This window comes from Emydura macquarii, unplaced genomic scaffold (genome assembly GCF_026122565.2).
Source record: "Emydura macquarii macquarii isolate MOO-44397 ecotype Brisbane River unplaced genomic scaffold, CSIRO-AGI_Emac_v2 contig_968, whole genome shotgun sequence".
Lineage (NCBI taxonomy): Eukaryota > Metazoa > Chordata > Testudines > Chelidae > Emydura > Emydura macquarii.
In genome coordinates this window covers 17,564,097-17,576,957 of record NW_027131105.1, presented here as the reverse complement: position 1 = coordinate 17,576,957, position 12,861 = coordinate 17,564,097, and the positions used below count along the sequence as shown (strand labels likewise).

Below are 12,861 nucleotides of genomic sequence, written 5' to 3'. Positions count from 1 at the left end.
AATTTTGAATTAACATGCTTAGAATGAAAAGTGGTGTTACATACAAGGCCATCTCTTCATATTTAACTTGTATATCACTGGGAGCTGTGGTTCATGTATCTAATTTTATTTTAAAAAAAGAGAAAAAATATAAGTATCAACTCAAGATCTTATGTACATCATGAAAGCTATGATGCTTCATTTTTGCTCTGTCAAAAAAATGCAGAATACCTAATGCCTACGCTAAAGAAGACTTGATTTTATATATTTGTTTTTTTAAACTCTTAAATAAAAGCTTAAAAATTTTCCATTTCAACTCTAAAAATAATTAAATTAGTTTATTAAATCAGGATACAGTATTTCAACAAGAAAAAGGAATCAGGATTTAGTGTTGTATTAAGTGTATCGCTAGGTGGCAGCAAAGAATTGCGTAGCTGAAATGTATCTGTCTTCTTCTTTTTGTCCTTCTGTAATACTGTGCTGCTAATATTCCTATTCTTTGTCTCCCTCCGGTTTAGAGCATGCCTAAAGTGGAGATTCTACTCTCTTTATGTAGGTTGCTTACTTGGTTCTTTGCAGATAGTGCAGCATGGCTGCATACTTTCTTTCTTTCTGTTGGAATAGCCCTGTGTTTGGGAATGGCCTCTGGACTGGTGGATGCTGGAGCACATGTTTTCTATGGAGTTAAAATACTTTTCTGTGTCTTTGCATCACCTTCTGCCAAACGAAGGGGACAAAAGAAATACAGTGCCATGAATATCATATGAAACGCAAAATTATTTTAAAAATACATAGGAGGTGGCATATAATAATAGACATCCTTTACATAATGACAATATTTCATAGGAAGCTAAAGATTATTTTTGTTTTTCCATTTCTCATAAATGGAGGCATTGGAATAGTTTTTTTCTTTGCAGCTTTGTAGTTTTTATGCAAATAGCTATTCTTAAAATGAAGTTTTCAGTGCCTCCGTGGAAGTTGAGTAGTGTCATCTTCTTAGAATTAGAGCTGATTAGCCTGAACAAAGGCAGCTTCTAGAAAATTTGACATTAGAGACTTGTTCTTCCTCATCTGATCTTGTGTAAGCAGAATATTTATTTCTCCTAAGCATTTAATTGATTAGAGGCTTGGAACATCTCACTGTCCAAAGAGTTTAATTTCTAGGTTTTATTGTATGTCAAAAGTAAATGCTAAACTGCTGAAACCACAGGTGATTTTGCCACTTGGGGAGTTTTGGTTGCACATTTATCTCAATTACCAAAGGATATTACACTGTGTCACAGTACTTTTATCCTATCCTGTCTTAACTTCCTTTTCTCTTTCTGCATTATATTTATTCTGCTTTCATACTGAATTTTCAAAATTATCCTATAATTGTTTGTCTTTGATATAAAAACTCTAAGCATATGTACAATACTTGATCAGCATTGTCACATATTTGTGTTCTGCAATGTAGCATACGAACAGAACAGTTTTCCTTATTTTACTTAAGTGTGGCATGCTTAGCTATTAAAATGAAAAGATCCTAAAATAGCCGGAATAAAACTATGCAACGTCTTAGTTGGCGCTTTGTGTCCTTTAGCGGGGACTGACCAAATAGACCTGCTGGCCTCCTTCTATGAAGTGTGACTTTTTTTTTTAAATGATACTGTTGAATGGTACCCTCTTGTTTGTTGTGGTGCACAGGGGCCCCAATCATGATCAGAGCTCCATTGGGCTAGGCACTAAATAACCACAAAGTATGGCATGTTTTCAGTCTGCCCGATACACACAAAGATTAATATATTGTTTGGTTGTCTATCCTGATGTTCATTCCACAGCTTAATATATAACAAAAAAACAATTAACTTGCTGACCAATAAAGTGACTACTTTTTCTTTTTAACAGGCATTTACTAGAGTACGAGATCTTCGGTATCTAGAACTGATTAGCAGCATTGAGGTAAAACAAAGAATGTTAAATATAATATAAAATGTAAAAACATATTAAGTTAAAGTAAGTTACTCTTGGAAAAATTTTCTGTAGAATCAATATTATTAAAAGAATGATGGATGTATGAAAAGTGAAAAATGCTGATTTGAAGTGAGAAGTCAAATGCCCAATAATATGACTGCAACTTAATGAAAAAATATCAAGAGGAATGTGCACTATATGAGTACAGTGAAACCTTCTTAAGAAAAATTGGAAAAGGCTTCTATAGCCAATTAATAAGTGTTATACTACTGTAGATTGTTGCAGCACTGTTCAGGGCACTTTACAAACATGACTTAATTAAACCTTACACCACCCCCTGGAGGCAGACAATTATTATTATCTCTCTTTTGCAGATAGGAAAACAGACACAGAGAGGTAATATAACTTGCTCAAGGTCACATGACATGTCAGTGACAACTGGAAATAGAATTTAGGATTCCTGATTTTCATGCTGTGCTCTAACCACTAGGCAACATTCTTCTACTACTTGATAGAATTCAATTGTACAGTAACTATGTACGTAGGCATACATGAAAGAATCTGTGCACTATTCTGACCTTCCTCTTGGATGTTATGATGATACAAAGTGTATAGGTCTACACTGAAATGACATAAAAGAATTCCTCATGCAAATATTAATTGAAGTGTATGCCCCCTGTAAAAGAATATAATCCCCTTCTTCCAGTGTTGCAGAGCTGTCCTTTTTCTGTCAGAATGACAGCTAAAAGTTTGTTGCAATTTCCATGTTTGGCATCAGATACAGGATGAAGTGCCGCACAAGGAACCTGAATTTTTTCCAAGTCCATGGGAGAAGTGGAAACACTCCATGGCCACCTTTTTCCTTTCTACATGTGCTGTTCCTGATCCTGTAGAGGGTATTGCAGCATTGCAGTTCATATTTATTTGATTAGCAATCTTTCCCTTCTAAATAAACATAGGCTTACCTTCTAGTTTTCTGGACATAGTTCCTTCATAGAAATAGCTGTGGTATGCTGCATCACTGCTTACTCCTGCTTGTAGTATATGGGGTCTCCATTGCAGGTTAGTAAGGGTGAAACTGAGCACGCAGCTTGCACTAATCTGAAGCGTTCCTCACACCAATGACACTTTCTTCTGTCTGATTGGGGACAGTAGGTAATGCAAGTGCCAAACTCTAAATCTGGCGAGATCGCTGTAGAATTCTGAAAGATCTGAATTCTGAAAGACTTAATGTGTAAAAATGCCTTTGATTATTCTTTTAACCCAAATTGTATAAATGGAACTTTCAACACCAGTCTTATAAATATCAGCACAGTTAATAACTGTGATCTTTAAAGATGTTGGTTGTATCTGATTTGTCAGTGCTGGATTGAATTTATACAACTGGGTGAAGCATTTCTCCTCCCTTCCGCGCGCGCGGTGCCCGCCCCCCCCCCCCAAAAAAAAATGTAGCTTATCATTGAAGTCACATTCTTACATTTTATACAAAGCAGACTAATATAGATTTCCAAGATACTGGTTGGAACTTAGATATAGAGCTAAATCCTCTGCTGAGGTAAATTGTCTTAGCTCCATTGAAGTGAATGGAGGCCAGATCCCCAGCAGAATGTCTGGATGATAACATTATAAACCTATATCCCCATACCCCTAAATTTTCAGAGAAGTATAAGTTGACCACACAACTTATGTTATGTGAAATGTGTAACACAGTATGTAGCTAAATTCTGTTCAAAATGTTGGGGACTTAGGTATTAACTAATTGTTTTATATAAAAGGTAGGCATGCTTTAATTTGAGTTTGCATGCTTTACAGAAAATGAGTCCAGATGAATAGATAAAGAGAAATGGACAAAATAGAAGACAGCATACCTTTTCTTGGACTATAAAAGCCATTTAAGGGAATCGCACTAACTGAGTTAGGACTTCCTTCCAATTAAGAATCACACTTTGATTCACAATATAGTATATACATATAGCCTGTTTTTGGATATATTGAGGTATAGTTTCATCACTGTAATGGGATTTATCTATATAGTATGCATTGGGCAAGTTGTATGGTCAGATCCTTGCACTGCACTGAAAATTGCCTCCACTGAACGCTGTGTATCTTACATGTGACTTTGTGAGCATGGGGAGAGGCAATTTGTCGAAGGATAGAAGGTTTATAAGTGGGGTACTGTGTTTTAAATGACCTAAATACACTTAAACCCTCATATCTCTGCAGAAATGAAAGATAAAATAAGACTTTGAAGAGTTAGAGATAACCCAGGTGTTCTGGCCAACCTTTCCTCTCAATTAAAATAACTTTTGAATTGCCAAACTTGCGTATAATGTTGCTAAGGTCATTGCTTTTAAAAGCAATTGAGATACCTAGAGTATCATACAGTGTAGATATTATTTATATTCTGGTAGTGCACACCCAACTATTCACCCACCTACCTATCAAACCCCAAAAGCTTCTGATCCATAGTACACAAACCAGGTTTTTTTTCTCCTCTGCTAGCTGGGCACATATTTCATGATACGATGCCACCAATTATAACCATGCTCTCATTTCTGAGCTTGAATCTGTTTCACTGGATGCATTTGTAGTTTAATTTATATTTGTTCAAACTGTTTGAGGTTTTTTTAGATTATACTGTGTGTTGACTTTGAAGTTCTTAGTTGAAACTTTTTTCTGTTTGTGTCTGAGGTAGTAGGATTTCAGCCAGCTTGTATGTTGTGCCCAATTCCACACATCAATTAATTGTGCTGGTTTAGGACTGATGCAAAGAATGATGTATTTAATTTTTTTTTTATTGGCATTTTTATGGTACTCTGTGGTAATCCACTAGTAATACAGACAGTAAGCCTTAATTTTAAGGAATAGAAAATACTACTTTTTTAATGTTTCCAGTTGTAATACTTGACAATCAAATACTGAATATATTCTAAAACATAAGCAAACAGTTATTGATCTCCAGAAATGTTTTGATAGATTTAATCATATACTTAAATCCTTTGCTGAATTGGCACCTTAATTGGCAGGACAATATATCCAGTTGTTTCCAAAGTTATTGAATATATCTGTGTGTGGTAATGGGGCTTTTATGCATGATGGGCACTCTGTATTACTGGCCATTTCTGATTCACTGGCAGGCTGTCATACTTTGTGAGACTGTTTATGACCTATAGTACTGTTGTTTGTTCATTGTTGGACCTTTTTTGAGCATATATTGCTAGTTTGGCCAGATTTTGTTCTGGACTGATTTAGTAAGTTTCCACTAGAGAAAATGGTGGATTCTGTCAAATACTCATTTAAAAAAAAAATAGGATAGCAGTATTTTGAGCTTCCATATGAAATCTGTAGAAATTAGTTTTCATGAGATTCCATCCTTCCATTTTATTTTGCTCTTCCTTAATTTTAACTGTGATGGGATTTAGTCCATTAATTGTAAAGAATTTCTACTAAATATCTAGGTGAAAATGAATTACTGTATTTTAATAAAAGTTAAAATAGTAAGCCTAACAGTTTAACTTTTTCAGTGGCTATTTCCAACCTGTGTCCTGCCCGTGGCTATCTAGAATATTTCCTGTCCTAATTTTTTCCAGGAGAGGAAGAAGCATGGAGAGAGTAACAATGAACTATTTCTAGCAGACGTTTATGCCTACCAGGGAAAATTCCATGAAGCCGCCAAACTATACAGAAAGAGTGGACATGAGAGCCTCGCTCTTGATATGTACACTGACTTACGCATGTTTGACTATGCAAAGGTAATGAATGTTTTCAACTATTTAAATACGGAAATATTAACATAATGCTAATGCAACTATAAACATTTACAAAGAATGGTTCTACTCTGAAAAGTACTGTGTAAAAATTTAAGTGTGGGTTTCCATGTTTGTTGCCACAGATCACATTTGTTTGGCTTACAAGTGATAAAGATGGGCCTTTCCTCTATAAAAACTTTTTCTGTACACCGTAGCCCCTTTCTGCAGATTCCCTTTTTAGATGCAGCAGTGCTGTGTTCTGTATTTTCTCCAATATGCTGCTCATGAAGCTGTTTTAGATTTTCAGTGGGTGAGTTTTGTCACATTCCCTGGATGTTATCATGGATGGTTCTCTTTATCCCTTCCCCCCCCCAATAATTATTTGGAATGATAAATAGAAACTTACGTAGTTAAGGTCTAGAGTTAATGTTTGTGTCTCTTGCCTCCTTCCATGTTGTTTTACTGCAAAGAGCCCTTTAGTCTTAGTTTTCTCCTTTTAAAAGTAATTACTTGTTACATGCAGAAATTGGAAGTGACTGTCACTAATTCAGCTTTGTACTTTTACTTTAAAATTTTTTTTTCTTTCAGTTGATCTTGAGTTAATGTGTAGCTCTTATGGTGGTTTTCCTCTTATGTGTTTTGCAGAGGACACAGTGTACTAATCTGATACATTTTTGTTTACCAGAAAACTTGCTTCCCAAGATTAAATCTGTTTTTTGCATTTTTTAAAAAGTTGCATTCCCATACAGAAATAAATTTTACACAGTTTGAAAAAAGTGGCATTTTTATGTAGTGATAAGGAGCTCTACTAGGTTTTCAAGTTTTATATAGTATTTTCTTATCAAAATCCCTGAGAATGAGTGAATGAGTGCACTGTTTAGTCTCATTCGTCACTCATCACAGCCTCATTCTGTATACTACAGGACAAAGAGTTTACTATGACACACATATAAACTATATTAAGCTTATGGGGAAAAAAAGATTTCTTTGTAACAGGTTGTGGAATCTGCTAAAACAAATACTGTGTGGTGCTTTACTCATGTAAATCTAACTTCCACTATTTTTGGCTACAGAGTTTTGGCTCTTCTGAAACATAAATCAAATTCATAGACTAAAAAATGTTTCTCATCACTGCTCCTGTGAATCTTTTTGATTCTTGGCAATAATCATGGCCACTTAAGACTTTTTACTCTATATTAGTTGTCCTTCCTATCATTGGGAGTAATTCCATATAGAGGAAAATAAATTTATTTATCATATGAAGAAAACCCACAGATGATGATGATGGTACAAAGACGAGGTCTCTGAATGGAGAACTCGCTTGCTTGCCAATTATCCTTCCATGGAAGTGTGATTTTTATGTTTGCCAGCATTAAGCTAACAGACGTTTGTAGGGTCAGGCTCCTTTTGACTGAATATGACCACTGATTGGCTACAGCTAGAAAACTAGTACTGTGGGTAGAGTTCAGGAAAATCTTTGAAAATGTGGCCATAGGCATTTCATCAGAATATCAGATCACAAATTACTGAAAATTCACAAATTAACTGCAGCTCAGGAAACGGAACTTTGTTTCTAATTTATTTCAGCGATCTGAGCTAGAACGCAAATTACAACGAACAAAATACTGTTTCACTCATTTCTGTGCTTTTGCTTCTTAACGTCCAAACAAGATCAAGTGATCTTTATAACTCTTATATAGTCAGTTGAATCGTGGGTGCATCTTAAGCAAAATCAGCTGTGCAGAATATTACCTGGCCTATGTTTCACATGCAAAGATATTATATATGATTCATAATTATGCCCCTTTTGGATGGTTCACTCAGGAAAAGTACTTGGTTAGTCTTGTGACTCCTGTAAAGGTCTCCTTTGGTGGTTCAGTTTTTCCATTGCCTCAGGATCTGCTAGAGGATTGTTTTTTCTCTTTTCTTCCCCTTCCTAACCCACCCACATCCTCTTAACTTTTTTATATCTCAAATGATATTTCTGATTTACTAGAGGCCTGTTGTAATATACAGTAGCCTATTCTGTTAACAGCCAGAAGTTGCTGTAATCTGTCTTCCAGTGTGCAGGTATGCTTTCTCTGGCACAATAATTTCAACAAATGTTGTAAAGGATCCTGGTGCCAGGGCTTTATTCCTGGCAGAGGAGATTTATCAATCAATCTTAAGTATTTCTAGAGTGATCATCATTGTAGTATCTATATTAGTATCCAGAGATCGTATTTGCATTATTATTTAAGAGATTTAACTAGACCCATATGTCAGAGTCCAACTAACTTATGAGCAGTGGCCATGCTGTACATGTAAAAAGTCACTCATTAAAATATTATATGCTATTGTAAGAAGATCAATTATATTTGCTGACTAGAAGATTCCAGCCTCTGATGGCCTTGTGGCTAGCCATCCCGAAGCTAAGTACCTGTGATTAAGAAGATGTCATGACTAATTCAACAAGGAACTGGATTTATTTCCAGAACGAAAGTATGCCTTCATGGCCAGTGAAGGAGACTGGAAACTCTTGGAATTGATCTGACTGAACTGTTTTGAGAGCAGTACTATTTCCTTTTGAGTCTTTGTGGCATGTTTCTGGAGAACAGGCAAAAATCAAATTATGTCCGCTTCAGTGGGGAAGGTCAGTGGAGTGAGAGAACTTTGTGTGTGTGTATATATACATTATCTCTGAACAGAGGCACACTTCTGTATAATCTTTCCTCTGGTCTTCCCAGGGTGTCCCATCTTCTCTGATTTGGATTTGGAGATATATCTTCACTTTGTTTTATACAAGTGCATGAGTTAATGATTAATAATTCCTGCCTTCAGATTTGTGCATGGTGCTCTGTGTACTTTGATATTTAGCTGAGGAGGCAAAGTTGTGTTAAGTAAAAATAACTTGGTATGGAAAAGCAAAATTTAGCATGCTTTACAATTAGGATCATGACACAATGTTTGTAGAGAGAGCTTAATCCGGAATGTTATCTGTTGCACTTCCTCAGGATTTCCTTGGGTCCGGAGATCCCAAAGACACAAAGATGCTAATCACAAAACAAGCTGACTGGGCCAAGAATATCAATGAACCAAAAGCAGCAGTGGAGATGTACATTTCTGCAGGCGAACACATGAAGGCCATAGAAATCAGTGGAGACCATGGCTGGGTTGATATGTAGGTTTTAGCTGTGTCTTGGAGATACAGATCACGGTGTCTAATGTGAAGTTTAATGCATTCTGCAGAGTCTTAAAAAAAGAAACAAATCTTACTGCTGTGTTCCTTTTGGCTTCCATATGTTGATTGCAGTATAGCATCACCTATCTTGTTGTTCTAGTAGATGCACTTTCATTATGTTAGAAAAGTTACTTGGGTATAAAAGGTAAGGATATGAATACATTACAACAATGAGTGCATAAAACTATGAGGGATATGCAAAGATTTATCTGAGATAAGAATGTTCCAAAAGATGTGTACATCCTGGATCTCTTCAGAGTAACCTACACAGCAGTGCATAACTATTAATGTAAATTTACCTCTCTTATTTTAAACTATGAAAGGATAATAATCTAGGAATCCGAACTCGTGGTGTGAAATCCTGTCTCCTTTTGACGTCATGGCAAAAATCCCATTGACATCAGAGTGGCTAGGATTTCACCCTGGTTCTAGTCCTAGCTCTGTTGCTGACTTGGTTTGTGATCTTGGACAAGTCACTTAACCTTCCTGTTTCTCTGTTGAACCATCTGTAAAATGGGGATAATATTGATTTGAATGTTGTGTGACGTTTGTATTGGACCTGATTCCACAACCCCTCCATGACTGTGTAATGGAGTAGTCTAGTCCAATTGAAGTCACTACTGACAGGAGTAAGGAATTACACACCTGTTGCAAGCACTGGCGTTGTGTTTGGAAAGCCTTTTGAACACCCATTTAATACTGCCCGGTGAGTTCATAGTATAATGTCATCAATATAGTAACTTTTAAATGATTGAAATATTTCCTTTTTTTTAACGTAACAAGTATGCAGAGAGAAAAATGCAGCTACTAAGGCAACTCCATTTCTTTTGCTATCTCTAGGTTAATTGATATAGCTCGGAAACTGGATAAAGCTGAGCGTGAACCTTTGTCAAAATGTGCCTACTATTTTAAGAGACTTGACAACCATGGTTATGCAGCAGAAACCTACATGAAGATTGGTGACCTGAAGGCCCTGATACATCTCCATGTGGAAACTCAGCGTTGGGAAGAAGTAAGAATACCCTGGTATCCAAACTAAGATGTCTAGAATTACTATTTCTTATGGCCTCTGAATGCATCTGGTCTTAAAGGTTTTATGCTGCTTATGCAGCATTTTGGTAAACTACATTGTCAATCAAACCAGTGTGGTATTTTCAGGAGAGTGACCTATGAAAAACATTACATTTCAAATGTCATCAGCTACAGGGTTTCCTTCCACTCATTTTAACTGTTTCATGATTTAAATAGGCACAGTTGAAAATCATACTTTAAAATAATTCTTCACTAGTGTTTCAATAAGGAAGATTGTGTGATGGTTAGAGCACAGGGCAAGGAACTGAGACATTGGACAAGGAGTTGGGACTCTGATGCTCTATTCCATGCTCTTCCACAGACTTCCTACCTGATCTGGAGCAATATGCTTGGATCTATATTTTCAAAAGTGGTCCCTACTTTTGGTGCACCGGTAGAGATACCTTTGGCCTGACTTTGAGCAGTGCTGAGCACTTCACTGCTCCCATTGGCTTCAGCTGGAATTATGGGTGCTCAGTGCCTTTGAAAATCAGGCCGTACGTATCAAGGTGGACACTAAAAATTATTGACTACTCTGGAAAATGTATGGCTTAAACCATCTGTGCATCACTCTTTTTTTTCATCTGTAAAATCAGGATGAAACTAATATTTCCCTACTGATAAGGGTCATTGTGGGTATTTTTGACAAATATTTAAGCATATATGTCCATTTTGAAACTGCTAAGCTCTACATGACACAAAATTGTGAGAAATGCATGACTCTTCAAGAAGAAGAATGAATATTTAACATGATAACATGAGAATGGCCATACTGGGATAGACCAGTGGTCCAGCTAGCACAGTATCCTGTCTTCCAACAGTGGCCAGTGCCAGATGCTTCAGAGGGAGTGAACAGAACAGGGCAGTTATCGAGTGATCCACCTCTGTCATCCAGTCCCAGCTTTTGGCAGTCAGAGGCTTAGGGACATCCAGAGGATAGGGTTGCATCCCTGCCCATCGTGGCTAATAGCCATTGATGGACCTATCCTCCATGAAAGTATCTAATTCTTTTTCGGACCCAGTTATACTTTTGGTCTTCCCAACATCTCCTGGCAATGAATTCCACAGGTTGACTGCATTGTGTAAAGAAATACTTCCTTGTGTGTGTGTTTAAACCTGCTGCTTATTAATTTCGTTGGGTGACCCCTTGGCTCTTGTGTTATGTGAAGGAGTAAATAACATTTCCTTACTCACTTTCTCCACCCCATTCATGATTGCATAGACTTCTGTCATACCACCCCTTAGACATCTCTCTTCTAAGATGAACATTCCCAGTCTTTTTAGTCTCTCCTCATATGGAAGCTGTTCCATACTCTTACTCATTTTTGTTGCCTTTGTCTGTATTTTTTCCAATTCTAATATATTTTATGAGATGGGGCAACCTGAACTGCATGCAGTATTCAAGGTGTGGCATACCATGGATTTATATAATGACATTATGATATTTTCTGCCTTATTATCTATCTCCTTTTCCTACTGGTTCCTAATATCGTTAGCTTTTTTGACCGCCACTGCACATTGAGTGCACGTTTTCAGAGAACTACCCACAGTGACTCCAAGATTTTTTCTTGAGTGATAATAGCTAATTCAGATCCCATCATTTTGTATGTATAGTTGGGATTATGTTTTCCAATGTGCATTGCTTTGCACTTAACAATATTTGAATTTCATCTGCTATTTTGGTGCCTAGTCACCCTGTTTTGTGAGATCCTTTTGTAACTCTTCTCAGTCAGCTTTGGACTTAACTATCTTGACTAGTTTTGTATCATCTGCAAACTTTACCAACTCACTGTTTATCCCTTTTTCCAGATCATTTCTGAGTATCTTGAACAGCGCTGGTCCCAGTACAGATCCCTAGGTGACCCTGCTATTTACCTCTCTCCATGTGAAACTGACCATTTGCTTCCTATCTTTTAACCAGTTACTGATCCATGAGAAAACCTTCCCTTTTATCTCATGACTGCTTACTTTGCTTAAGAGCCTTTGGTGAGGGACCTTGTCAAAGGCTTTCTGAAAGTCCAAGTACACCACTATATCCACTGGATCATCTTTGTCCACACGTTTGTTGAGCCCCTCAAAGAAATCTAATAGACTAGTGTAGCATGATTTCCCTTTACAAAAGGTGTGTTGACTCTTCTCCAACATACTGTACTTTACAATAGAACCTCAGAATTATTAACACCAGAGTTATGAACTGACTGGTCAATCATGCACTTCATTTTGAACTGGAAGTACACAACCAGGCAGCAGCAGAGACCAATAAATAAATAAAGTAAATACAATACAGGGAAAGTTTAAAAAAAAAATTGAGAGAGTAAGGAAAGTTTCTGTTGTTTAATTTAAATTGATGGTTAAAAGCAGCATTTTTCTTCTGCATAGTAAAGTTTCAAAGCTGTATTAAATCAATATTCAGTTGTAAACTTTTGAAAGAACAACCATAATGTTTTGTTCAGAGTTACGAACATTTCAGAGTTACAAACAACCTCTATTCCCACGGTGTTTGTAACTCTGAGGTTTTACAGTATTTGTCTTCCCCCGCCTGCTGCTGCCTGATTGTGTACTTCTGGTTCCAAATGAGGTATGTAGTTGACTGGTCAGCTCATAACTCTGAGGTCCTATTGTATTGTGAATTTTGTTTAAACTAAAGTATTTATCTCATGCAATATTCTGAACTCACTCAAACCATGCAGTATTTTATTAATGAATTCATTCTGTATCGTAGGCTTTTGCTTTGAGTGAAAAGCATCCTGAATTTAAAGATGATGTCTATGTTCCTTATGCTCAGTGGTTGGCAGAGAATGACAGATTTGAAGAGGCCCAGAAAGGTAGGACTGTAAATGATTTATATGGTGATAGCACCCAAAATCCACTAAGCGTTTTCCAAATGCT

General features: G+C 36.6%; 1 protein-coding gene and 1 long non-coding RNA gene across 5 annotated transcripts in view; one reads left to right on the top strand and one right to left on the bottom strand.

Moving 5' to 3' along the window:
• IFT122 (intraflagellar transport 122) overlaps positions 1-12,861 on the top strand; it is a 40,881-nt gene that overhangs the window by 16,950 nt on the left and 11,070 nt on the right. For all 4 annotated transcript variants that reach the window (XM_067544360.1, XM_067544359.1, XM_067544358.1 and 1 more), the window contains 5 exons: positions 1,867-1,920; positions 5,523-5,684; positions 8,675-8,841; positions 9,742-9,913; positions 12,695-12,797. In XM_067544360.1, coding sequence (XP_067400461.1) covers positions 1,867-1,920; positions 5,523-5,684; positions 8,675-8,841; positions 9,742-9,913; positions 12,695-12,797 — 658 coding nt within the window. The remainder of the gene's footprint in view (positions 1-1,866; positions 1,921-5,522; positions 5,685-8,674; positions 8,842-9,741; positions 9,914-12,694; positions 12,798-12,861) is intronic.
• On the bottom strand, positions 142-6,222 carry LOC137150418 (uncharacterized). Its single transcript, XR_010918969.1, has 3 exons — positions 6,088-6,222; positions 2,898-3,158; positions 142-696 (listed from the first exon to the last, which is right to left on the bottom strand). It is a non-coding gene; the product is annotated as an uncharacterized lncRNA (long non-coding RNA).